Source organism: Cynocephalus volans, chromosome 4, assembly GCF_027409185.1.
Source record: "Cynocephalus volans isolate mCynVol1 chromosome 4, mCynVol1.pri, whole genome shotgun sequence".
Lineage (NCBI taxonomy): Eukaryota > Metazoa > Chordata > Mammalia > Dermoptera > Cynocephalidae > Cynocephalus > Cynocephalus volans.
Window position 1 is genome coordinate 26,775,334 of NC_084463.1, and position 26,935 is coordinate 26,802,268.

At 40.1% G+C, this 26,935-nt stretch overlaps 1 protein-coding gene across 4 annotated transcripts in view; it reads right to left on the reverse strand.

The window, feature by feature from the left end:
- Positions 1 to 6,433: 6,433 nt before the first annotated feature.
- Positions 6,434 to 26,935, reverse strand: part of PRDM10 (PR/SET domain 10) — a 97,146-nt gene continuing 76,644 nt past the window's right edge. For 2 of the 4 annotated variants that reach the window (XM_063093360.1, XM_063093359.1), the window contains exons 14-22: positions 21,367 to 21,546; positions 20,319 to 20,429; positions 18,735 to 18,935; positions 17,957 to 18,100; positions 17,318 to 17,488; positions 15,966 to 16,106; positions 14,204 to 14,381; positions 10,126 to 10,229; positions 6,434 to 8,069 (exon numbers count right to left, since the gene is read on the reverse strand). In XM_063093360.1, coding sequence (XP_062949430.1) covers positions 7,866 to 8,069; positions 10,126 to 10,229; positions 14,204 to 14,381; positions 15,966 to 16,106; positions 17,318 to 17,488; positions 17,957 to 18,100; positions 18,735 to 18,935; positions 20,319 to 20,429; positions 21,367 to 21,546 — 1,434 coding nt within the window. In that variant the 3' untranslated portion in view covers positions 6,434 to 7,865. Of the gene's footprint in view, positions 8,070 to 10,125; positions 10,230 to 14,203; positions 14,382 to 15,965; positions 16,107 to 17,317; positions 17,489 to 17,956; positions 18,101 to 18,734; positions 18,936 to 20,318; positions 20,430 to 21,366; positions 21,547 to 26,935 lie in introns of those variants that run through there. The other 2 variants (XM_063093362.1, XM_063093363.1) reach the window with 2 other exon arrangements.

Below are 26,935 nucleotides of genomic sequence, written 5' to 3' on the forward strand. Positions count from 1 at the left end.
GGCGGGGCCTGCAGGGTGCTGGGGCGGGGCTGCGGGGGGCGTGGCCTGCAGCGGCGCCAGGCGGGTTTGCGGTGCGCAAGGCTGAGGCCTGGGGATTCCTGTTCCGGGGTGCTGCTGCGTCTCACCTGGTTCGGGAGTTTCTGGAGGGCAGAGACGATGTTGAACTTGTTTGCCTGGACGCGAATTAAGGCTCCAGAGTCCACGAGCGAGTGCAATTACCTAACGTTTACGGAGAGTGTACCCTGCCAGAGGCCCCTATGCTAAGCCTGTCTTTCTATCCACTGTCTTTGCACTGCAGCCGTGAGCTAGGCGCTATTAGTGCTCATTTTGCTTCTGAGGAAATCGCGGTTTCTCCAGGTCCAAGGAGGAGGGCGCGAACCTCAGCCTGTCACCACCCCTCTCCCCCTCCCCCCTCCAAGTATCATTTCTCCCGTCCCCGGGCCCTCGAGGTCCGGAAAGAAAGTACACGAATCAGGGCCGGCCCGAGGCTCACTCGGGAGAGTGCGGTGCTGATAACACCAAGGCCACGGGTTCGGATCCTATATAGGGATGGCCGGTTGCTCACTTGGGAGAGAGTGGTGCTGACAACACCAAGTCAAGAGTTACGATCCCCTTACCGGTCATCTTTAAAAAATAATAATAATAAGTACACGCATCGAAGAAGTACGCTTTAAACTCTATAATGTTCCTCTTGGTAAATATCTAGGTGCCTTTCTTCATTCAGCGTGTTTTATTTAGAACGGCTTCAGACTACTTCCACGTCACTGCCACCAGTCGTGCAGAGACCATCCTCAGTTCTCTCAGTTGGATGGAAACATGTCAGAGAAGCCGGCCGGCCAAGCTAATGCTCCTCCCTTGTTGGAAAATAGAGGTTTCCAAATAAAGCCCAATCCCTGCTCTTCTTTTGGCTCCACGGATGCCTTTAGTTCCATTAGACCGCTGGGAGGTTCTTGAATTAAAAACCAAGTAAAAATGGAACATCATTCCGTAGTTGTCAGCAACATTTCTCTTACCTTGAGACTGTGACCAGACCAAAGAGAAAGAGTCAAAACACTGTACATTATAACTATTTAAAATAGACTTTGTTTTTCAGAGAAGTTTTAGGTTCACAGCAAAATTAGGCGGAAAGATCAGCGATTCCCATATATCCCAGCCCCCACACATGCATAGCCTCTCCCTTTATCAAAATCTCCCACCAGAGAGGTACTTTTCTTTCAGGTGATGAACTTACATTGACACGTCATTATCCACCATTACAGTACAGTACAGAATAGTTTCACTGCCCTACAATAACCTTTGGTCCACCTATTTATACCTCCCTCTACCCTACCCCTGGCAATCACACACGTTTTTATTGTCTCTATGGTTTTACATTTCCAGACTGTCATATGATTGTTATCATACAGTATGTAGCATTTTCAGATTGGTTCCTTTCACTTAGTGATGTGCATTTAAATTTCCTCCATGTCTTTTCATGACTCAATAGCTCATTTCTTTTTAGTGCTGAATAGTATCCATTGTATGGATGTACCACAGTTTTACCTATTCACCAACTGAAGGGTTGATTGCTTCCAAGTGTCAGCAATTATGAATAAAGCTGCTATAAATATACATGTGCAGGTTTTTGCATGGACAGAAGTTTTCAACTCCTTTGGTTAAATACCAAGGAGGGCAATTGCTGGATCATATGGAAAAAGTATGTTTAGTTTTGTAAGAAACTGCCAAACTGCCTTCTAAAGTGGCTATCCCAACTTGCATTCCCACCAGCAATGAATGAGAGTTCCTGTTGCTCCACATCTTTGCCAGCATTTGGCGTTGTCAGTATCCTGAATTTTGGCTATTCTTTTTTTTTCTTTTTTCCCTGACCGGTAAGGGAATTGCAATCCTCGGCAAGGTGTGGTCTGCACCATGCTCAACCAGTGAGCGCACCGGCCATCCCTATACAGGATCCGAACCTGTGGCCTCGGCGCTACCAGCACTGCACTCTCCAGAGTGAGCCACGGGGCCGGCCCTGAATTTTGGCTATTCTAATAAGTGTGTAGTGGTATCTCATATTGTTTTAATCTGCATTTCCCTGATGGCATAAGATGTGGAGCATCTTTTTACATGTGTATTTGCAATCTTGTTGGAGAAAGTAGTCTATAGACACTCATTATTTCCAATTGATTTGTGGTGTTGAGCTCAACTATGTCCTTACTGATTTTCTGCCTGCTGGATCTCTACATTTCTGATGAGGGCTATTAGTTAGTCTCCAACTATAGCACTGGATTCACCTATTTCTCCCTGCAGATCTATCAGTTTTTGCCTCACATATTTACATGCTCTGTTGTTAGGTGCATACACATGAAGGTTTTTTATGTCTTCTTGGAGAATTGACCCTTTTATCATTATTTAATGCCTCTTTTATTCCTGATAACTTTCCTTGCTCTGAAGCCTGCTCTGTCTGAAATTAATATAGCAACCCCTATTTGATTAGTGTTAGCATTGTATACCTTTCTCCATTCATTCATTTCCAATCTATATGTGTCTTTATATTTAAAGGAGGTTTCTGGACCGGCCTGTGGCTCACTTGGAGAGAGTGTGCTGCTGATAACACCAACGCCAAGGGTTTGGATCCCTATATAGGGATAGCCAGTTGGCTTGCTTAAGAGAGCATGGTGCTGACAACACCAAGTCAAGGGTTAGGATCCCCTTACCAGTCGTCTTTTAAAAATAAACAAAAGTGGTTTCTTATAGACAACATATACCTGGGTCTTGTTCTTGATCCACTTGAAAATCTGTCTTAATTGGTGCATTTAGACCATTAATTTTCAAAGTGATTATTGATATTTTTAGATTAATATATACTATATTCATTCCTATTTTCTATTTGTTGCCCTTCTTCTGCTCCTGTTGTTGTCTTCCACTCTATTTTTTGCCTTTTGCGGGTTTTTTTGCTTTTTACAATTTTAATTGAACATTTTGTATGATTCCATTTTCTTTCCTTTCTTAGTAAATCAGTGATACTTCTTTTACTTTTTTTACTGGTTTCCCTAGAATTTACAGTATACACTTGCAATTAATCCAAGTCCATTTTCATTTAACACTATCTCACTTCATGAACAGTATGCATATCTTGTAATAACAAAATAATCCTAATTCCTCCCTCCTGTCCCTTGAATCATTGCTGTCATTCATTTCACCTATACATAAGCATACATACAAGTACATACATAAGCATATATAATCAAATATATTGTTCCTATTATTTTGAACAAACTGCTATGTATTAGATCATTTAAGAATAAAAGCAAAGTTTTTTTCATTCTCAGATGCTCTTCCTTTCTTTTATCATTTTTCTTCTCTCTAAAAAAACTTGTCTTGGGCTGGCTGGTTAGCTCAGTTGGTTAGAGTGCAGTGTTGTAATACCAACATCAAGGGTTCGGATCCCCATACCAGCCAGCCACCAAAACAAAAAACATTTCTCAACATTTCTTGCAAGGCAGGTCTACTGGCAACACATGCCCTCAAATTTTTGTTTGTTGAGAAAGTCCTTACTTCCCCTTCACTTTTGAAGGATAATTTCACAGGCTACAGTATTCTAAGCTAGTTTCTCTCTCTCTCTCTCAGCCCTTATATTTTACTCCACTCTCTCCTTGCTTGCATGATTTCTAAGTCAGATTTTTTGTTCATTTGTTTTGGTTTTTGGTTTTGTTTTGCTTTGTTTTCTTTTGGCATTTATCCTGCTTGGTGTTTCCTGAGTTTCCTGAATATGTGATTTGGTGTTTGATATTAATGTGGGGAAATTATCAGTCATTATTGTTTCAGATATTTCCTCTGTTCCTTTCTATCTTCTCCTCTTGTATTCCCATTATGTGTATTTACACTATTTGAAATTATCTCACAGTTCTTGGATACTGTTCTCTATATATTTTTTCCCCATCTTTTTTGTCTTTCAGTTTTTGATGTTTCTATTGGGATGTCCTCAGGCTCTGAGATTCTTTCCTCAGATGCGTGTAGTCTACTAAAAAGCCTTTCAAAGCTGCTCTTCATTTCTGTTATTTTTGATCTCTAGCATTTGTTTCTGGTTCTTAGGATTTCCATCTTGTGCTTGCATTCCCCATTTGTTCTTGCTTGTTGTCTCCTTTCACCATTAGAGCTCTTTTCATATTAATCACAGTTATTTAAATTCCCAGTCTGAGAATCCCAGCATCCCTGCCATGTCTGATTCTGGTTCTGATGCTTGCTCTGTTTCTTCAAACTGTGTCTTTGCCTTTTAGTATGCCTTGTACTTTCTTCTTGCTAGCCAAACATGATGTACCAGGTAAAAAGGACTTCTGTAAGTAGGCCTTTAGTGATGTGGGGCTAAGGTGTGGGGAGGGGAAGTGTTCTGTAGTCCTATGAGTAAGTTGCAGTCTTCTAGTGAGCCTGTGCCTCCAGGCTTTGAGCTTCACACGTGCTTCTCAGTTTTCCCTCTTAGGTGGGACAGGATGGCTAGAGCTGACTGGAGTTTGGTACATCCCTTCCTCTGGTCAGTTAGGCTCTGCTATAACCTCAGCAGATTAGGCTCTGGTTAAATAGTTTCTCCTGAGGGCTGATCTCATGAGGAAGAGCACAGTGCTCCGGCATATTTCAAAATAGCTCCTTTGTCCCTTCCCCTGCCAGAAGCATGAGGGGATTTTCCTTTCATATTCACTGTGAGAACCTGGTTGAACTCCTGGAAGTAAAACCTACAAAAGTATGAATCCCCCATTTACCCCCAATGACTGGGTCCCATTGGAATTTTCAGTCTCTCAGATTTGTCCACACTGAGCCTGCAGCAATTCATCAATTACAATTCAGGTTTACCTACCCTGGCATTGGTTCCCACAGAGATTTCTGCTCATGGGGTTTTGCTTGTTCAGGAAGTTGTGATTCTCTGTATTCACCTGTCTTTCTCTCCAATTTTGGGGGCAGCAGTATGCCCTGTGAGCTCACTTCTCTGACAGATCCAAAAAAAATTGTTGATTTTTGAGTTTGTTCAGCTTATTACTTGTTATAGGATGGAGTGGTAACTTCCAACCTTCTTACATGCCAGACTGGAAACCAGAAGTTAAGTTGTAATATTTAAGAGAAAAAAATTTAACAATCTCAGTAGCTTTTGTAGCTTCACACATACAAATGAGAAACATGTTTATTAAAAAAAAATATTTATTAATTTTTACACCTGCTGGGTAGCACAAGACTATTAACACTATAACTCACTGAATGTACAATAAATGTTCACATTTAAATAACAGGATAGGGTCAACATGTTCAACCAATGGGTCAGCTTTAGCATCTCATCAAGTGCTTTTTAGCCCTGGATAGCTTAAGAATTCTTTGAAAGAATAATTCCAAGTCAGAAAACAATTCAAGAAGATCAAAACAATAAGTTTTTCCAGAGTAACAGGAATTTTACATGATGAAATGTCTATCTCTGTGGGTACAAATCAAACAGTAAAAATGTAAAATCTATATCCAACCTACTCCAAAATATTCACATTGCACTGAATGAAGTCTACAGCATCAATGTGTCTTGAGAGGCCACAATATAAACATTGGCTACATACATGTTTTCCAGATTGGGTCTTCAGATGACTTATAATCTGCCACCTCTTTAAATCCAAGTCCTTTTGAAAATCTATGACCTTGGAATGAATGTGCAGAATACTTGATCTTAAAGCATTGGTATTTGGCTTGACTGCCACCCACATCTCTGTTAATAATATGTAAATTACTTTTAGAGTCTTTATTCAATGTAAAGACCAAAAAAAAAAAGAAGGGAGAAAAACTTAGAAGGGAAAGAGACAACAAGGCCCTTCTACAGTATTTTCTTCTATGTATTTTAAAACTTGAAATAACTGGCATAAAATGAACATTCCATCCAGTGATAGTTTTCAATTTTAATCAATAAATTATTCCTGAGGGGAGGGGAGCTACTGGTTCAAATTAAAAAGAACCCAACAAGGTCAAATTTAAGTTATAAAAACTAAACTGGACCTTTATAAAAGTCAAATATTCTTTACTAGCAAGTCTTTCTAGAATAGACACTATGATATTTAGAATCATCACATGGTGGGCCTTTGGGAACCAGAGTCCGTATTTTGTGATCAGAGTCAATATTTTCTGTTGGAAACATCGATGTTATCTCTTTGTCACCAAAAATAATGAGTCCCCTTTCAGTTTCAACACATTTATGAAGTAACTTTCACAAGTTCTCTTATCACCCAAATTTTCAGGGATAACTGAATGAAGTCTCAAAAATAAAGTGCAAAATCTATATTTGAATAAATTTATTTCAACAGAATTGTTTTCTTCTCAGAAAGATATATGTACCATAAAGAAGGTACTATATGTATAAATTTATACAACCAGTTTCAACCCAGAAATGTAAATAAATTAGTTAACTTCATTTGAAATGAAGTTAGGTCTTTCTGTTCTCAAGTGATAAATTCTACTATGCAATAATTATTCTAAAAAGGTATTAGTATGTCACAAAAAGTTGTCAAAATATATACTGATCATTGAATTGTTTTATGCGTACAATTGGAATGTACAGTAAAAAGAAGGGAAATATTTTTCCCCACTGAATTCACAGTAAACAAGACTCCCCAATAGAAACACATATAAGAAAAACTATTGTCAAGGTGGTTTTTTTTTTTTTTTTTTTCTCCCAAGACTGGATTTCTTCCAGATCCCTTATAATCACCTTAATGTTTTATAAATGGTCCCCACATTTTTATTTTTCCCGTAAGTGTGTAGTTGGTCATCTTACAAAAAGGTCCAGATGAGTTACAATATGTTTAAATTTAAAAGTGTTAAGAAATAAGGAAGGCCACCTTTCCACCCAACTTTAGAGAATGTTCATTTTAAGACAGCATTGAAAGTACTAAAATACACTGAATACTCTGAGCAAGAGTTAAATGTATACTTGGTAGGAGCAAGGAATTCATCCTTTACCAATGAGTGACAGAGGCAGGACAAGATTTCAGTTCTCTCTCTCACATAGTTTTAGTGATTTTTCTTAGTACCAGTATCTCTTTCTAAATACAATCACAACCAGAGATTGGGAGGCAAAGCTTTAACGTACAGGTTTAAATTCTGCTGATATCCAGCAGCCTTTTCTCTTTCAGGGAGTCCACCTTTGTGGAGTACTAAAGTAAGAACTATTAGAACCTGAGGATCTGACCTAATCTGCTGAGGGCCAGCATCTGTGGAAAGCATTACCAACAGCCCAACAATGGTTTTCCAAAACAGGAAAGTTAAAAAAAACAGCAATAAGAAAAATTTAGATGACAGTATTTCCTTCAGAACATTACTGTCACACTTTCATTTTGTCATTTTTATCTTCTTATTCAGTAGGCTCCCTTTGTTAAATTACTGAAAATTCAAAATTACAAGATAAAACAGTTCTGACCTAATACACATCCATAAAATGCCCCTTCTCCTTTGGTGCCATGACTTGGAATCAGCAAATCCAGGGACCATGGACTTGGAATATCCTTTCTCCACCTTTGGTATGAACACAATACACCATTTAATATTTCCACAAAGGAAAGGTAAGGCTTATCGATGTATTAAAAAACTAACTCAAGAGCTAGGCAAAGTTTCTCCACCTTGAAATCTGTTTTCCCCTGAAAGTCCTCTATTCTGTGACAGAAACCTCAAGGGTTTGAAGAGTCAATTTGGTAAAGATGACCTTGGCAAAACAAACCCCAGTGCATGTATGAGTGCCAGAACTGTCGTTTCCAGACTCTTGAGTGAATAGCAAATCTTAAAAAAAAAGGTGTAAGTGTCACAATCTTTCAGACTTATGAACAAGAAAAGACATGATGTGACTGCTCAATTCTAGCTCAGGGAGAAGGTCATGGTTTAGTAATGTGCACTTCACTGCTTCCGTTTCCATTGGTGGTGGTTGTGATGATGTACTGTGTGGTCTGTTGTTGGCTGGTGCTCTGGGAGTCCAGGGAGTCACTATGTGCAGACGGCTGAACCTGAACTCCACCGGAGAGGGCAGAAGTTTGTTTTTCCTCCAATTCTGGTTGACTTTCTGATAACACATAATGACCCTAGAGCAGGAACAAAAGGATCTTAAAAAATCTGGTGCTGAGAAAATCAACTACACTGTATACTGATAAATTAAAAGAAAAAAAAAAAATCTGGGGCCTAAAAGGGAAGGAGGAGCCACAGGGGATAGGACAAGGGAATATGCAAAGAAATGTTACAAGGGGACATGGCCTCTAAGGGGCATGGTCAAGATCACTGGTTCTCAACTTCAGAATGTCAAAGACCGGCAAAATTAAAAATAATAGTAAATTGTCCCCAAAACTTATTTTGCCAAGGTCATTTAAAACATACTACCATCAAATAGACATTTGAACACTCAAGAGCATAGGAAGGACACAATCTTAGAATAAAGTCCCTTACATTAAATAAATTTAGCTTTATGAAAACTCACACATTGTCTTTATTTTTCCTCATTTTTCCTCTGATCATGGAAACTTCTTCATAGACCAGTAGTTGGCTATTTCATTATGTTAACATTTTTAAAGAAAGAATGTGTCAGTCAGAAGGGGATTGGTCAGCTACAGAGCAGAGGAGAGAAGAAGTCACAGAGGAAAACTCCGGCAGTAGCCTTTCCACACACAATCTAGAGAAAAAGCCATAGCCAGAAACCCATTTGATTCATCTAGGGTCTATGTTCTGAGTGGATACCCACCAAGTAACTTTCTGATTATGATTTGGTTTCCCATGTGGGTCTTCCTCTCGTGGGGAGGGGGCTGGTTCTTAACCTAGGGTCCATTAACCCCTAGGGGTGTGTAACCTCTACAGGTGGACTTCAGAGAACCCATGAACTCTCAAAAACGTACAATACATTTGTGTATAGGTACACTGCAAGGGGGAGGGAGACATCCCTGGCTATAATAAGTTTCTCAAATGAGTCCCTGGCCAAAAAAAGGTAGAGTCAATGGGTCCTAAAGGGAACAGAAAATTCACTGATCATGTCAACATGACTATTCCATTTTACACTAGTTATTGTTTTCATTGTTACTCTGGATTTATACATCTCTCCTAAGTCTAGTTGGTGTGACCCTGCGTGATGAGAAATAAGCAAACTCTCAGAATGCTTTAAAAAAAAAAAATCAACTTTTTGAGGCCACTGGACTACCCCACTGCTCTCAGAGGCCTCTTGGGAAACAGTCTTCCCATGGGAAAATCCCAATATCTCTAGCCACTTAAGAGAATTTTTCTTTTTTCCTCTCTCCCCCCATCAGCTTTATTAAGGTATAATTGAAAAACAAAAACTGAAATGATTAAATCAAGCTAATTAACATATCCATCTCTTCACATACTTACCATTTTTGTGTGTGAGAACATCTAAAATCTACTTTTGTTTTCTTTTTCTTTTTTTTTTTGGAAGCTGGCTGGTATGGGGATCAGAACACTTGACCTTGGTGTTACAACTCTGTGCTCTAACCAACTGAGCTAACTGTCCAGCAATTGGCAATTTTCAAGTGTACAATCCATTACTATTAACTATAGTCATCATGCTGTGCACTAGATCTCCAGAACTTATTCATCCAAGGGCATTTTTCTTACTTTAAATTTACGTACTCTTTCTTCTAACAACTTGGAGGTAGGCCAGAACAAACCAGTGAAGATAAAAACAGAGGTAGTAGATCCAGTCAACATTGTACCTGCCCACCTTAAATATAACAAGGTCATTGATGGCAATGTTTTCCATCCTGGGGTGGCTGAATTGTTTAAAATAGCTCCATAATTAGTTCATTATATTATTCTCTCCCAACCCAGCTGAAGACCAGTAGTCTTGAGGACTTCTGATCTTTCCTAGAAGCACATAAAAAGGTGATCATGTGAATGAATCTAGGAAGTTCATTATAGTTATTAATTGAGTAGATATTTATCGAGCATTTGCTATATCCTAGCCTCCCGGGCTATGCATTAAAGGGTAAAGTGATAAAGACAAGACCCAGCTTTCAAGGAATTCACCATCTACTGTGAGAAACCAAAGAGTAAATAAATCATTAAAAAATAAACTGTGATAAGGGTTATAACATAGCCCCGCAGGGTGGACAAGAGAAACCCAGCCGTCGCACAGCTTACCGGAGTAACAGCCTTCACCTGGCCAGAAGCAACAGGAGTTGCCACACTACTGTCTGTAATCACAAACTGACCTGGGGGAAGTGTCATCATTTGAATCTCAGATGCTGAAAAACAGGAAATATCCATAGTTCAGTGGTCTCAGATTTGAATACAAGTTCTAGAAACAGATACTGAACCAGTGACCACATTCCCCACTGAGACATTTTCCATGGGTTTGCACGCTGCAAGAGTCTTGCGATGATATGATTTCTTGATAGAGAGAAAGCATCTCTGATAAGGACTGATCACGTGAGAAGAGGTTAGGACAGTTATCAAATATCAGGGACAATCAGTGCATCCCCCCCTCAAATGTGGCTTCTGAACAGCCATAAAGACAAATATTCAACAATTTTTTAAAACCTTCCAAACATTTACCTTTTAGATCAATATTTTTATCCTTTATATTCAGATTTGAATTCATGGCCGTGGATGCAACAAATGTACCCACAGTTGCCTAGCAATCACAATTTAATCCAATTTGAATTTTACCACCAATGTTATTAAAGCAAATTAAAAACAAAGTTCACCCCAGCACCCTGCTGATAATCTCTAAGTAATATTTTCTACTAAAAGGAATGAGAGCTTCTTGGAGAAATGGCTGATTCCAGACCTGGGCAGAAAATGTATCAAATGAGCCTGGGATATCTTGTCTTACCAGCACAGAAGATGCTATGAAAGACTGCAGAGCTGTGTGGGAAAGATAAAGGAGCCAGCCTGGAGAGGCTCCTACGAGCCAAAGGTGGGAAAGTCAGAGCATCAATAAGAATAACTACTGCAACAGACTGGAACTCGTCCTATGTTGAAAGTCATGAGCACACAATGACAGTAAGATACACACAGGTACCTCTCGTTTGTCACCTGGGATAACACTAGGAAACAAACACATTATTTTGAAAATTTACAAATAAAGGGGATGAATCAGATATTTAAAGCATTTATCCTGCCTTTCCTGTAGAAACAGTACCTCACAGTAATCTGGTAGTTAAGCTAAAAAAAATTCTCTTTATGGACGTTTTCCAGCTAATCGATGAATAAGAATGATAGAATATTGCAACACTGCAAGCCCTAATGAAATAAAGGAGCTAAGGAATAAATATCAGTGGCTCCTGACATCACAAAAATAGAGACACTACGTTATGCACCTCCTGATGGAAGGACACACACCAGCCGTAAAGTATCTTGGCAGGAAAAACTCAACCTGCTCAAGCCTCTAGATCTAATTGCCAGTCTATAGGAAATAAAAGGGATGGAAGAAAGCATGGTAAATGATAACAGGGGTGCCACCAGCAAAATCCAGAATGTGGGAAACTCCATGGAACAAATGGCCCACTTTCTTCAACACAGAAATTACAACTTAGAGAGAGAATGAACACACATGAGTATATTAAAAAGAACTCAAAAACATAATTGCAATGCATGGCCCTGAAATGGAGCCCAGTTTGAACAAACAGGCTATTAAAAAGTTTCTGAAACAATCACAGAAATATGAACACTGAGTGGGTATTTGAAGTATATCTGAGGGTATTAAAGAATTACTGTCATTTCTTTTTAGGTGTAACAATGTGTTGTGATAATGTTGAGTTGTGTTTTTAAAAAACAGTCTTTTTGTTTTAGAGATACATACTAAAACATTTATGGACAGAATGATATGATGGATTATTAGACAGTGGAGGATGGGAGAGAATGACAGGGTATAAATCAGACAAGGTTGGGCATGAGTTGGTAACTGTTGAAACTGGATAATGGGTACAGGGGCTTCATTATACCATACTCTCTTCTTTTGTATATTTTGAAATTTTTTCCTAATAAAAAATTTCAGTTCCAGAATCTTTTCTTCAAGTTAGAATGCTAGCTCATACTATTATTACCACAGATATCTTCATCATTCCACTTTCTTTCACAGGAATGAAATTGAGTGTAAATATCAGTCTACTTACCAGGATTCTACTGGTATTTACAATGAGTAAGAGGGTCTTTCCCTAACAGGAAACTGGACTCAGCCCTCGTTGTGACCACCAATACTTATGAGAATAGATTGTAAAAATAACTAAATGGTGGAGCTTGAGCCTGACTGTGATATTATGGTATATACATGAGGGTACTTCATGGAAAGATTTGCATTATTTTGCAATTCTACTTTTCTGTGAACTTTTTGAAGTACCCTCATATACTGGTTTTTGTCCACAATTCTTGGCTCCCCAAGGCAGGACTCTGACCTTCCCCTGCCTTTTAGTCTTAGAGCTGGCTGTTAAGAAATTCTTTGACCTACCTTGTCTAATTGTAGGTGATAAGACCCCCATTTCAGGAGGGGCCTTGCCCCACACCTGGGAGGGAGGAAGACTGCATAGAGAGGTCAGAAAGAACCTGAACAGACGGGCCTTGCTGGGTTTCCCTGCCCAGTCTATCAGTATTAGACCACACCCTTTTTGTCCAATAACATTTCTACACAGCTGTCCACGTTTCAATCATGCCTTCATAATGAAGGTCCCATAAAAACCCAAAAGCATAGGATTTGGGGATCTTCCAGATAGATGAACATGTGGAGGTTCCCAGCAGGTGGTATACCTAGGGAGGGCACGGAAGTTCCACATCCCTTTCCCCATACCTTGACCCACATGTTTCTTCATCTGTATCCTTCATAATATCCTTTGTAATAAACCAGTAAATGTGTTTCTCTGAGTTCTGTGAGCTGCTCTAGCAAATTAATCAAACCCAAGGAGTGGTCGTGGGAACCCTAATTTATAGTCAGTCCATCAGAAGCACAGGTAAAATACCTCAGGGCTTTCAATTGACATCAGAAGTGGGGGGCAATACTGGGGAATGAGCCCTCGACCTGTGGGATCTGACGCTGTCTCCAGGTAGTGTTGGAGCGGAACAGGAGGACACCCAGCTGGTGTCCACTGTGGAACTGACTGCTTGCTTGCTGGTGGGGAGAGATCCCCACACTTTTGATGTCAGAAGCATGCTGTCAGAGTCTAGTGGGACAAGCTGAACTGTTTCTGTTCATTGCTGCTCACTGATTCCATAGCAAATCTATGTAACATAGCCAAGGATCAGTCATGACAGATGGGCCCAAAATCAGAAATCAATAGTAGGAGAAAGATGAACACTGACCTTCTGCTTTCTCAGCCCCTATTCCTCCTGGTTGCTACTACTGAGGTCTGTTACATCTATTCCTGTTCCTCTCACACCTTCAGTGACAAAGGTCACATGCTTTCTAGCCCATATCCACGGCTGTCATCGCCACCAAGATGTTGACCTACCCCAACCTCTGGCAGCCAGCCTGTTACTGCTTCTGTGGCACTAATCTCAGGGTTTTGGAATCAACTACTTATATATCTCTTTCCTCCACTAGATGATCATCTCTTTGAGCCAAAGACCATCTTATTAGAAGCAGCAGCACAGTGGGGTGATTTAGAGTGTAAACTCTGGGTTCCAACCCTCCATTTACTAGCTATGTCTCTTGGACAAGTTACTGTGCCTAGATTGCCTTATCTGTAAAATGCAAATAACAACTATACTTATCTCATAGGTTGTTGTGAATACTGAATGTACTTAGTATTAAAATCATTAGGTTTAGAATCATTCCTAGCCTATAATGAGAGCTTAATGAAAGTTGGCTGACAATATTATCGTGTGGTATTACTCATAATAATGTCAGTATTCATCTTTGTATATACCCAGGGTCAAGCACAGTGATTGATATATAAGCATTTAATAAATACTGGTGGAAGAATGAGTCATTCCCATCAACGTATCCTATATCCATCTATTCTACTTAAATTATCATACCTATACTTCTTCCAGCAATATACCTAATGTCTCTGAAAATGTCATATCAAGATGGATCTCTGAGATCAGAACGCTGCCTTGAATTTTGTCATGAAACTCATTCAAGAACATGCACTACAGAATACAGAAAATGGCCACTTGAAATTTTAATCCAAAAATGTTTTGTAAAGCTGATGAAATTACGACACATGGCTGGAGATCACCTACTCATGACTTACACAGCAGTGTCCCGTTTTCTCTTACTTACAATAGCCACGGAAGGAGTTCCAAGCGTTGGGCAGGTATGTGTGTTGTACAGAGGAACTCTGCTGCTGCTGCTGCTGCTGCAGCGCCTGCCCCTGTGTGGAAGAGCTTCCTGGTACACGAGACGGGCTGAGCTCCTGCTGAGCCTGTTGGGCAGAGGGACTCAATGGCTGCCCAGCTACCTAGGGAGAAACAGAAAGTCAGAGTGGGAAATTATGAATTTCCAGTAGAGCTAAAACTTACAAATAACTGAAGGAAATTAAACAGACTAATATGAATTATAACACTGAAAGTCTCACGGCTAAAGTAATAATACAGTCAGCCCTCCATATCTATGGGTTCTGCATCCGTGTATTCAACCACCCCGGATCAAAAATATAATTGTAACTGTACTGAACATGTACAGACTTTTTTATATTCTCATCATTATTCCCTAAACAGTGCAGTATAACAACTATTTACATAGCATTTACATTGTATTAGATATTATAAGTAATCTAGAGGTGATTTAAAGTATATGGGAGGATATGCGTAGGTTAAATGCACATACTATGCCATTTTATATCAGGGACTTAATCATTAAATTTTAGAAACCGAGGGAGGTCCTGGAACCGATCCCCCATGGATACTGAGGGATGACTGTATTTTAAATAAGAATAGAGTTAATGAAAAGCAAACATAACTATGAAATTCTCACTTGTTTTAAAAGGATTCTCTAGAAGAGTATCCAAAAAGTTAATTTCAATAAACTTATTAGAAAGATAAATGAAAGTATAATTACCTACATTATATAAGGTTAAAAAATTTGGGAGGTGAAATGACTTGCCTATGTCACAAAGGTAATCTGGAACACAAATTGAAATAGAACCCAGAAGTCATAATTTCCATTAAATTGCACTCGATAGTCCCTCCCAGTTCGTGGACTTAGGCACAGGTGCACATTCAGACAGCTGGTGCAGACTTACTCCTGACTGCAGGATAAAGCCCACGTTCAATAGCCCACCATTCAAAGCCCTCCGTAATTCAGCTCCAAACTACCTTTCCAACTTTCTTTTCAAACATCATTTCCTATTACTAAACTAAACAGGAAAACTCACAGTTTTCTGCAAATGTACCCCATTTCCCACCTCTTTGTCTTTACTCACAACGTGAGCTTGTTCAGATAACAATGCCTCCCCCATCTACCATGTCGAAACTGTACCCCTCCTTCAACACCTAAATCAAAGACCAATTCTACAAAAATACCCTTGATTCCCTGCTAAACGCAATCTCCCACTCCTCTGAACCCCCACAACTTATCTATATGAGAGTACCTCAAAAGTTCATGGAAAGATTTATATTATCTTTTAATTCTATTTTTCCATGAACTTTTTGAAGTACCTTCATATATCTCAATAAAAGGTTCAATCAAACAAATACAATAATACACAATACACAATAATACTCCACAGAGTCACTGTTCCAAATCACAGAAGCAGCTCAGCAAGTGCATTTAGGATAGGAAGCAAAGGTCAATGTTCTTTCTAGGATATCATATCACAGGGCACGATTCGAACAATAGAAGCTAATAACTTAATGTAAGTGTCCACAATACCAATATAAAAATTGGAGGAAAAGGTAAGGCTTTTTAATTAAGGTCAAAAAATAACGATATCACCTCAATAGCTGAGGAGACTACATCTGATGATAATGTCTTCCACTGCTACTAACTCTCACAGTCCCCAGCTTCATACTGACACCTCTGCATAGTCTACGGGGAAGTGTACCTGGGAGGGTGCCGGGGCTGAGGTGGGGGGCTCAGTCACCTGGATGTGCTGCACCTGGATGGCGTGCTGGGTGTAAGTCTGAGGGTCATGGAGCTGGCCGACGTCCACCGTGGACTGCTGAGACTGGTGAGGGGAGGTGGCCTGGAGGGAGAAAACACAGGCCCAGAGACCAAACACACATTGATCGAGGTTAAGGGAAATCCTTCCAGAGAAAAGGTTCAGTTAAAAACAATATCAGAAGAACAGACAAATCCACTGCTACACTCCCAGAAAGCCCCACACCTAAGCCAAGCTGGCCAAGCACTGAGAAAAGTAGAGTTAACAAAATTAGCCACTAATATTATTAAATTCTGGAAGAGAAGGAGAGAGAGGAATACAGTCCCTAATAATGAGCTGAATGACAAGCTCCCAAAAATCAAAAATCTTTTTCCCTCAAATTTCAGTTAAATTGAATGACCTATCCTTTACCAGTTAAGAGATCAAGAAGAGAATTTGCTTTGAGTTTGCCACTATTAACCCACTAGAAGAGTCGTTCCTAACCTTTTACGTATCACAGACATCTCTGAAAATCTGGCTAAAGTACAGACCCTTTTTCCAGAGCAATGAACATATACATCATGTTTTACAGGCAATTTCAGGGACTCATAGATTCCTCTAAAGCCTGAAGTTAAGAACCTTCCCGTAAGAAAAACAAGATAAAGACTAGTCAGTGATGGTGGTAACTTCCAATGTCCTGTTCCCATGTTAGTTTTTATTTTTCAGAGACCAAATTGTTTCAAAGCAACACTTCTTCATTTGTGCCTTGAGTGTATTTCCTCAGCGTAATTAAATGAAACAATACTTCTGAGAGGATTCCTTCTTTTAACTCCCTAATTAGTAAGAATGAGCTACTCATTATCTGGTAGAGGGAACATAGTTATACCTCTTTACTGAAAAGGTACTGACTGATATTCAGAAAGCAAGTAAAAATTATTCTTTACAACCTCTCACTGATATAAGTCATTCGATGCCCAGGTAGGGTTTTACTAAACTGTCTCATTATCAAGTAGTCAGCCTGGATGTTAAGGATAAGGATTTAAAAGAGGCTCAGAAGGCAGCTCCACTAGTACAGGATGACTTGTATATGCTTGGCCCTAAAATCTGCTGACTACTATAGATGGAAATCTGTTACACTGCTCAGAACAAAGCCTTCATCAGGGTGGGTAGTATATCTTATTTCCACGCAGAAGCCCATTATATAGAGCCCAATTCCAGCTCTGAGAATAGGGTGCTTTTGTTGACTCCAGCTACTGTATTGGCTGACAGCAGGATGGCATTCATAAAGGTAAAGAGAGACAAACATAACACAGTACCGGGGCCACTTGCACCACTTGAAGCTGGATATGCTGAGGTTGCTGGAGACCAGACGCAGACTGTGACACAGGGATATACTGAATTCTCTGGTAGTCTCCTTGTGGCGTTCGGTAATCTGTTGTTAAGGTCTGGGACAGTTCTGTCATTGCTTGGGTTAGCAGGTCTGTTGTCTAGAAAAAAATCACACAGAACACACGAGTTGGTAATACTTGTTTATAGCAATTTCAGTGCTCCTAAATCCTACTAAAATTTAGTTTGTCTCACTGGTGGATCAATGAGCTACACATTAGCCCTGAGCCCAGAGAGAAAAAAATCTGAGGACGAGAAGGTGTCAGAACATGACCTCTATATCCATATCTATATCTGACTGGCTCTGACCCAGTGGAGCTGCCCTAGAGGTTCTGACAATCTTGTAGTGAACAAGCAGCACTGACAATTTTTCACTACCCCTTTTACAGAGAGCTTTGGAAAGTACCAACTAGGAGATCCAATTATATGCATAATGCCCTGTGTGGAAAACTGAAGGATAATGAGCTACATTTGCAGACAACTAAATAACAAGATAGACATGGCTTTGGTACTTAAAGATATGATGGGCACAGAAGGAAACAAAACGCTCTTCCCAGTCATACACTTACCACCACGGTCTCTCCAGTGGCACTATCTGTCGTTAACACAGCTGGGGTGGCACTTATCACAGCTGTTGTCAGTGGTGTATGTATGGTGTTAGGGAGCTGGGCATACTCTGGATGCTTCTTTCGAATGTGTTGGACCATCTTGGTCTGAAGAATTAAGACAAAACCCAAAAATAATTACTAGAATTAATTATTTTCATTTTTTCTTGTATGTAGACCCTTTAAAAATTCCTAAAGTCCTTTATCTTGCGCCTTTAAAAAAAAAAAATCAGAGCAACACCGATGCTATGACTGCACTTCTTAAACTGGACAATGCTATGAAAGGAAAAAAGAGAAGGCTGAAAAGAGAGTAAAAACTCATGGGGCCCTACACCACAGGCAGAGTCCAAATACCTCACAGCATCCCCAACCCCCACTAATACCTGCAGGAATCAATCACAGTCCCCACAGAAAAATGACCCCCTTTGCAAGAACTACCATTACATTATGTTGTGCTTCCATAAACATGAGCTCTAAACTATAAGCACAGAATATTCAAGTGTGAGGCCCTTAGCAGACTGAGGGCAAAGGAGAACAGTCAAGTGTGCAGGCTGTTCATACATGACACTAATCCTGGCGGAGTCCACAGTGCCTCTTCCCATTCTGTGCTTACGGTCCCTGTTTACAGGAACTAAAATCACATCTCTTTTGGCAGCCATCAATTCAGAAGCAGCTATCCTCTCTTACAAGATTCCTTCCACAGTGCGTCGGCCCTCAGATTTAGTCCGATCCTTCCTCATACCTTGCTGCTATACTGTTTGGAGCAGTGAGGGCAGCAGACAGGAGGGGTGGCTATGGTGCCCGTCAGCTGGGTGTGGGTGCTCAGCATGGGGTCTGGCTCTCCAGGACCAGCGGGGCGAAGTTTCCGAATGCTCGGTGGGAGCTCGGCTCCTGGATGGTTCTTCAGAATATGGGCTTTACGCTTGCTGGCACTTTTATAAACCTGCAAATTCAAATGCTTTGCCATGAAAGCAGTACATAGTTCCACATTCTTTCTTAAAGCAAACTATTTAACAATTTCATTATAAGGAAATGAGAAAAAGTGTTCATGTAGTCCAAAATAAAATAGATTAACAGATCAACTAAAGGATAATCAGGATATACCACACATTAGCATAAAAGAATGTAATATAGATATGCTAGGCATCTTCCCTGAACTTACATATTTAAGATAGTAACTGTAAAAATGCCCTTTACCCTAAAGTTCAAAAGGTAGATAAACACACAAAAATAAAATTGTTTTTAAGGCCAGTTTATCCTCTAGCCTGTCTGTGAAGCTCTCATGGGAGGAGATGGAGTTTGGATGTGTTGTCCCCTCCAAAACTCATGCGGAAATTCGATCCCCAATGTGGCAGTGTTGGAAACTGATTGAGTCATGGGGGCAGATCCCTCATGAATGGATTAATGCTCTCCCTGGGGGAGGGGGGACTAATGAGTGAGTTTTCGCTCTATTAGTTCCCGGGAGAGCTCGTTGCTCAAAAAGACCCTAGCTCCTTCTCTCTCTCTCTCTCGCTTTCTCTCTCTTGCTTCCTGTCGCCATGTGATCTGCTTGCACCCGCCGGCTGCCTGCCACTTTCTGCCATGAGTAGAAGCAGCCTGAGGCCCATGCCAGACGCAGCCGTCCCAGAATCGTAAGCCAAATAAATCTCTTTCCTTTATAAATTACCCAGTCTCAGGTAATTCTGTCATAGCAACACAAAACAGACTAAAACAGGAGGTATATAGCTGACTACTAGGAGCCAAAGTATCTTCCAAATGGCAAGTTTAGTAGAAACTAATACCTTCATGTTTAAAAAATATTTCTTACTTTTAAGCTGACATAGCTGTATTATTTAAGAAACAGTAGTACAATAAAACAATAAACGTATATTATCTTTTTTTGTAACTGCACAAAAATAAAGAACAGAATAGTACAAGTAGAATACTCTACCACGAAACTTTTTCACTTCCCACTCTGTCTTCTAGAAACCCAAAATCTGCCATATATTTTACAAGTAAGATGATAAACACGCTCATTTTAGAGCCTAGGAGTTTAAAATGAATTCACAAACTAAGCTCTTGGTAGTAAGTCTCTTCTTTCGTAACAAAGATTACAGAGAGAAAGGACAATGAGCAAAACAGTCAACTAATTCTTAGGGAAAAAAATTTGGCTTAAAATGAGGCTGCATCTCTAGCCCTTTCTTGTCTGAATGGAAAACTACTAAAAGACAGGGATCCATCTGCTAAGAGTCACTGCAACATACTAGCACATATTTATACACGCAGACAAATCAGCTCTAAGCAGGGCTACCACAGTAGCATACCAGTATGGATATTTTCCTTTTACCTTATCACAATACTGACAAAAGTAATCACGGTTGGGTTTGATGATGGGTAGAGTTAACTCTGGCACCTCTTCTATCTTCATGTCTGGGTGCCTCTTTGATAAGTGATTTACCTAATGTGAAAACAAAGGAGAAAAAGAGACCCCATTACAAACAGAAGCTAAACAAATGCCTCTGATAATGATTGCGCAAAGTTGAAATTCTCTCAAGCAATGCTCCAAACCATAAGGTGTTTGGCCAGAACCAGCATCACCAGACTGATCTGACACCAAAGCCTTAACAGTAACAGGAGCTAACAGTACTTCAGCACATAACTGAAGGTGAATTGGGTCACTGTGGATCCCATCAACAATCTTTGACTGAAAGAACTACTGTTGGAAAAAGGAAAATTACACTAGAATAAACTTCTTGGGTGAATTCTCCTGAAGCAAACCTGTCTTTCATGACTTTTTGTCCTAGCCTTACTGAGAACATTGAATGAGATACAAACTAAAGTTCTGAATTTTAAATATTGCTCTGTGACTTTCCAGCTCCTGGCAGAAATATATTCTGCAATTGTTAACAAGGTCAAAATGAGTTGAAAGCAGTGGCTGTCCCCATGTTTCTGCTAACACAGGTTCACATACCCTGCTTTAATGAAAAGCTCCCTTCCTGCTGTTTTATATCTGGAAAAGCGAGGCATTAAAACAGAACAGTCAGAGAGAAGGCAAAAACCCAACCAGAAAGTATATTCAAGAACACAAAAGAGAAGAGGAAAATAAAATAGGAAAAGAGTAAAGATTGCGAAGAGTAAAGAAAAAACTAGTCGTGAAACGTGGTAGAAAAGACCTCTTCCAAGAAGTCTCCTGAGCAGTGGTAAAGAAAGGCAAATGGAGATTGGAAAGGAGAAAACGTCAAACTGGGAACTGTTTGCCTCTGTTTCCTCCACAGCCATTAATAAAAACTACTGACAAATACAGCTGAGCACAGAGTATAACTCAAAAGCCATCATCATCAACAGATATGAGGTGGGTCTGCAAGGCAGAGGAATATACAGCCGTGTGCACTGACCAGCATGCCCCGCCGCCGGAAGCCCATCATGCACAGGCGGCACTTGAACGTGAAGCTGTCATAGTCTGTGGACGTGATGCGAGGCTTGAACGTCTTGGAGCGGCTTATGCGGTCGGCTTTCTTGGCCTCCCTCTCAGGATTATGCATCCTTTGCATGTGTTCCCGCAGTTTGTCTTTTCGCTATTGGGAGAGAATTTTTGAAAAGGGGATGGGGTTGGGAATAGAAATTTTTTAATTGAAGAGATAATTAAAAAAAAATTAATACAAATTAGCCATCACTGCAACCTACTGAGAGGCATCTGAGTTGCTGGAGCGTGGGGACATACAAGGACATGTCAAAAGTGGCTGGGTGTCCATACTACCCAAAGTGATATACAAATTCAATGCAATCCCCATCAAAATTCCAAAGACATTTTTCTCAGAAATGGAAAAAACTATCCAGACATTTATATGGAACAATAAAAGACCACGCATAGCCAAAGCAATGCTGAGCAAAAAAAATAAAGCTGGAGGCATAACACTACCTGACTTTAAGCTATACTACAAAGCTATAATAACCAAAACAGTATGGTACTGGCATAAAAACAGACACACTGATCAATGGAATAGAATAGAGAATCCAGAAATCAACCCATACACTTACTGCCATCTGATCTTTGACAAAGGCACCAAGCCTATTCACTGGGGAAGGGACTGCCTCTTCAGCAAATGGTGCTGGGATAACTGGATATCAATATGCAGGAGAATGAAACTAGATCCATACCTCTCACCATATACTAAAATCAACTCAAAATGGATTAAGGATTTAAATATACACCCTGAAACAATAAAACTTCTTAAAGAAAACATAGGAGAAACACTTCAGGAAATAGGACTGGGCACAGACTTCATGAATACGACCCCAAAAGCACGGGCAACCAAAGGAAAAATAAACAAATGGGATTCTATCAAACTAAAAAGCTTCTGCACAGCAAAAGAAAAAATTAAAAGAGTTAAAAGACAACCAACAGAGTGGGAGAAAATATTTGCAAAATATACATCTGACAAAGGATTAATATCCAGAATATATAAGGAACTCAAACAACTTTGCAAGAAAAAAACAAGCAACCCAATTAAAAAATGGGCAAAAGAGCTAAGTAGACATTTCTCTAAGGAAGATATACAAATGGCCAACAGACATATGAAAAAATGCTCAACATCACTCAGCATCTGGGAACTGCAAATCAAAACCACATTGAGATACCATCTAACCCCAGTTAGGATGGCTAAAATCCAAAAGACTCTGAACGATAAATGCTGGCGAGGTTGCAGAGAAAAAGGAACTCTCATACATTGTTGGTGGGACTGCAAAATGGTGCAGCCTCTATGGAAAATGGTATGGAGGTTCCTCAAACAATTGCAGATAGATCTACCATACGACCCAGCTATCCCACTGTTGGGAATATACCCAGAGGAATGGAAATCATCAAGTCGAAGGTATACCTGTTCCCCAATGTTCATCGCAGCACTCTTTACAATAGCCAAGAGTTGGAACCAGCCCAAATGCCCATCATCAGATGAGTGGATATGGAAAATGTGGTACATCTACACAATGGAATACTACTCAGCTATAAAAACGAATGAAATACTGCCATTTGCAACAACATGGATGGACCTTGAGAGAATTATACTAAGTGAAACAAGTCAGGCACAGAAAGAGAAATACCACATGTTCTCACTTATTGGTGGGAGCTAAAAATTAATATATAAATTCACACACACACACACACACACAAAAACCGGGGGGGGGGGAAGAAGATATAACAACCACAACTACTTGAAGTTGATACGACAAGCAAACAGAAAGGACATTGTTGGGGGGGGGAGGGAGAAGGGAGGGAGGTTTTGGTGATGGGGAGCAATAATCAGCCACAATGTTTATCAACAAAATAAAATTAAAATAAATAAATAAATAAAAAATAAATAAATAAAACACTCCAAATAAGCAAAATAAATAAATAAATAAATAAAAATAAAATAAGAATGAAAGTTAAAAAAAAAAAAAAATGTGGCTGGGAATTACTCTGTCCACTAGTAAATAAGTGCATTCCAATGAGCCTTAGTTTGAAATGAGCAATAAATATGAACAATACATACTGATTTTTGAGAAAAAAGACTGCATTTATGCAGAGGAGATGAAGAAGTTCATAGGATGAGTTTGGCATTGAGAACTATAAGACAAATTGACAATGAATGATGGGTAATACTGGATTCACAAAGCCGTGTGTATACTCAATCCCACACGTTTCAACAAATATGAAGATATTCTTCTAAATCCCAAATGATTTTAAGTAAGAATCTCAAATCATGTGGATTTAAAGCCTCTCATCTTATGGATTTAGAGGTTCTAGTAAACAATTATACCATTCCCTGTGGACAGAGTGTGTGGTCTAGGGGACACAAATGTTCATGTCAGTCCATAGAGAGAAAATTAGGCAGAGCCCATCCTGAATAAAAACAAATTCAAAAAGTGCCAACTCCCTTATCCAGTGAGGCTCTCTGCTCTTGGACATATGACTAAACTGTTACTGGTCTTGTAAAGATTTTGAACTTGTCTGCAAGACCGGTTCTTCCCATCTTTTGGTACAGGGACTTTTTTTTTTTAACCACTTCATTTTTCAGCACAGTTATTCAACAAATATTCTTTGAGTGCCTTCCAAGTATCAGGAGCCATGCTGAGTGCTAAGTGCCGAGTGCTGACGCCTGGCACCCTCACCTGCCTGCTTCTCTGCTACAACACATACGTCCCAAGTGCACTTTCTTCCTATCTCCACCTGCCCTCATTCCTGGAAAGTAGGAGAGAATATCCACAGTTTCTTAGTCTGTAGTAGAATTTGGATTAAGAGTACTACCCTAAATAACTGCATTTCTTTTTAGTGCAGATACAATGATAAAGCTCTGTTGCATTCCCACTTTTTCCTAAACATCCATATTCACTAATTGCCCTCATTTATTCTCTTTAAACAGACCAATTTACCCTAACTGAATCATTACATAAATCCCAAAGCCTAATACTAATACCAATACTGCACTAGGCCATGCATGCAGTGACAGGCATACGTTTACTGAACACCATATCTCCACGAGGCCTTTGTCTCTTCCTGCCTAAGTCTAGCTCCTTAATATCAGTACTGTTTCCGACATCTAGCCTCTAAAGCTACAGATCTCAGCTCCTTACTGTCTGTCCTTCACCCTTTCATCCAGAAGTAAGGTCCTGCCAGTTCTCCCTCAAACATCTGTCTTGAACAGAGCTCACTGCCTCTGCCCAGATCTCAGAAGCCCTCAGCTCCCTTCACCATAAGTCTCAGTACTTGGTCCAACAAGCTGGTTTAACCTACTTCTCCGGCTTCATCTCATCACTGGTCTCTTACCATGCCCTCCACCTGCTCCACCTCCAACCATCTCCTGAATGTAGGATCACCCTGGTCCCTGCTGCTCCCTCTGCTTGGAATGTCTTTACCCCTTCCTCATCCCTTATCCTCTCCCATTCTCTAGCTGGAAATTCTTCCCTACCCTTTAGTGAATTCCAAAGTGTCACCTATCTATGAAGACTCCCCCAAATCTCAGAGCACTTTATTCTCTTCTCTACTATACTGTCAATAATAATTTTTTATCGTACATGTCTAATTTTCCCATTAAACTGTGAGCTCCTTAAAGTCAGAAGGTCCTCCCTTTTCTCTACATATGCTGCCCTCATGGAGCTTACAGTTTGCAGGATGGCCAACAGCAATACCTAAGTGGTAGGACAGGGTTGCCAGCAAAAAGTCCTATAGGAATCCAGAGGAGAAGCACTTAATCCAGGGATCAAGAAATGCCCCATATGAAGTGACATCAAGCAGGTGAAATGACAGAAGAATCTGGAAGTTTATTTCAAGCTCGGGGTTGGAGGGAGAGCAAGTGCAGAGGCCCAAGGAGAGACAAGCGGCCACACAGTGGGTCTAAGTAGCTCAGTACAGCCAGCATGCAAAGTGGAGGTGAGAACTGCAGAGGTCAGCAGGAGCCAGATCTTGTGGTGTCCTTTAAGTGATTAGAACTTTGGAATCTATCTGCATGAAGAGCAATTAAGGGTTTTTCAGAAGGGACATGACATTGGGCCGACCGCGTGGCGCACTCGGGAGAGTGCAGCGCTGGGAGCGCAGCAGTGCTCCCACCGCAGGTTCAGATCCTATATAAGGATGGCCGGTGCGCTCACTGGCTGAACGCCGTATGGCCGGTCACAAAAAGACAAAAAAAAAAAAAAAAAAAAAAAAAAAGAAGGGACATGACATCAGTTTTGTTCTCGAGAAAAATTACTCTGGTTACAGCCTGAAAAAATACATTGAAGGTACATAGTGGTTTTGTGCTGTGTCAACTTGGCTAAGGGGAACTATATTTAAATGGAATCCCCTTCCCAGCATTGTTCCAAGGTAGGCAAGGCCAAGAGAGGAACTCACACCAGACTGGAAGGTGGAATTGGAGTGGCTGCCACCCTGCTCTGAAGGTCACCAAGCCTGGGGTGGCATCAGGTGAAGAGGTGCCAATGGGTTCCACTGATCCTCACTCTCTCCCACTCAGCCACTAGCCCTCTTCCTGACTGCCAACCCTGCTGGACCACACCAGCTCTCCTTCATGGGCCCACCCTAAAGGTGGTAGGGCCTGGGTTCCCAGATTCCCGGGTAAATTCCCATGTGTCCACCTAGACCAGTGCTTCAGAGGGTGCATTAGTGACTTCTCCTTTCAGACCCTTACTTCTCCATCTTCTCCTATAATTAAGTTTAGTCCTATAAGAAATTCCCTTATTTTGTAATACTCATACTGGTTTTGCTTCCCTGATTGAAGCCTATGTAATATATTGGGTGAAGGTAAAGGAGAAAATGAAAGCAGAAAGATTTTATTCTTAGGTGTTAAAATGATATTTGGCATAACATAAAATAGGTTATCAAAAAATGTTGAATGGACAGGATGGATGGATAGCCAAACAGCATCACAAGACAGGAATCCCTTTAGATATAAATCTTTTTTTTTTTAAATTAAGAAACAAAAAAACCTAGACCCACTTATACTTTTCATATTGGAGTTCTCTAGAGTTCTAAATCATGTTTCTATACTAATAAACTTAAAGCTATCAAGATTATTAGCTGTACCACAAAACTTAAGCTTTGAAAATTACCTTCTATTTCTCTGTAAAGCCTTCACATGCTATACAAATACACCCTTAATTTCCCTCCTGAATCCACATCTGATCCTTTTCCAGTTTCTATGATGGTGTAACCTACAATTATATTAAGTAGAATGTCTCTCAAGGACATTTTTTGCAGAATCATTAGATTTCCCAATGAAGCATATTTTATTGTTTTCACATTTATTTACTTAACTGTTATCTCTAAGTCCCCTGCAGGTTTTTCTTTGGCTTCTTCTAAATTCCAAGCAACTTACTGATACTTATTATTTTTTATTTTAATTCTTGAAGTCATTAACATTCTCCTAAGTAGTCTAAACCCTCTCAGTGTTCTTCAGATTTCCCACCTCTGTTAGATGGGACTCCTGCTGC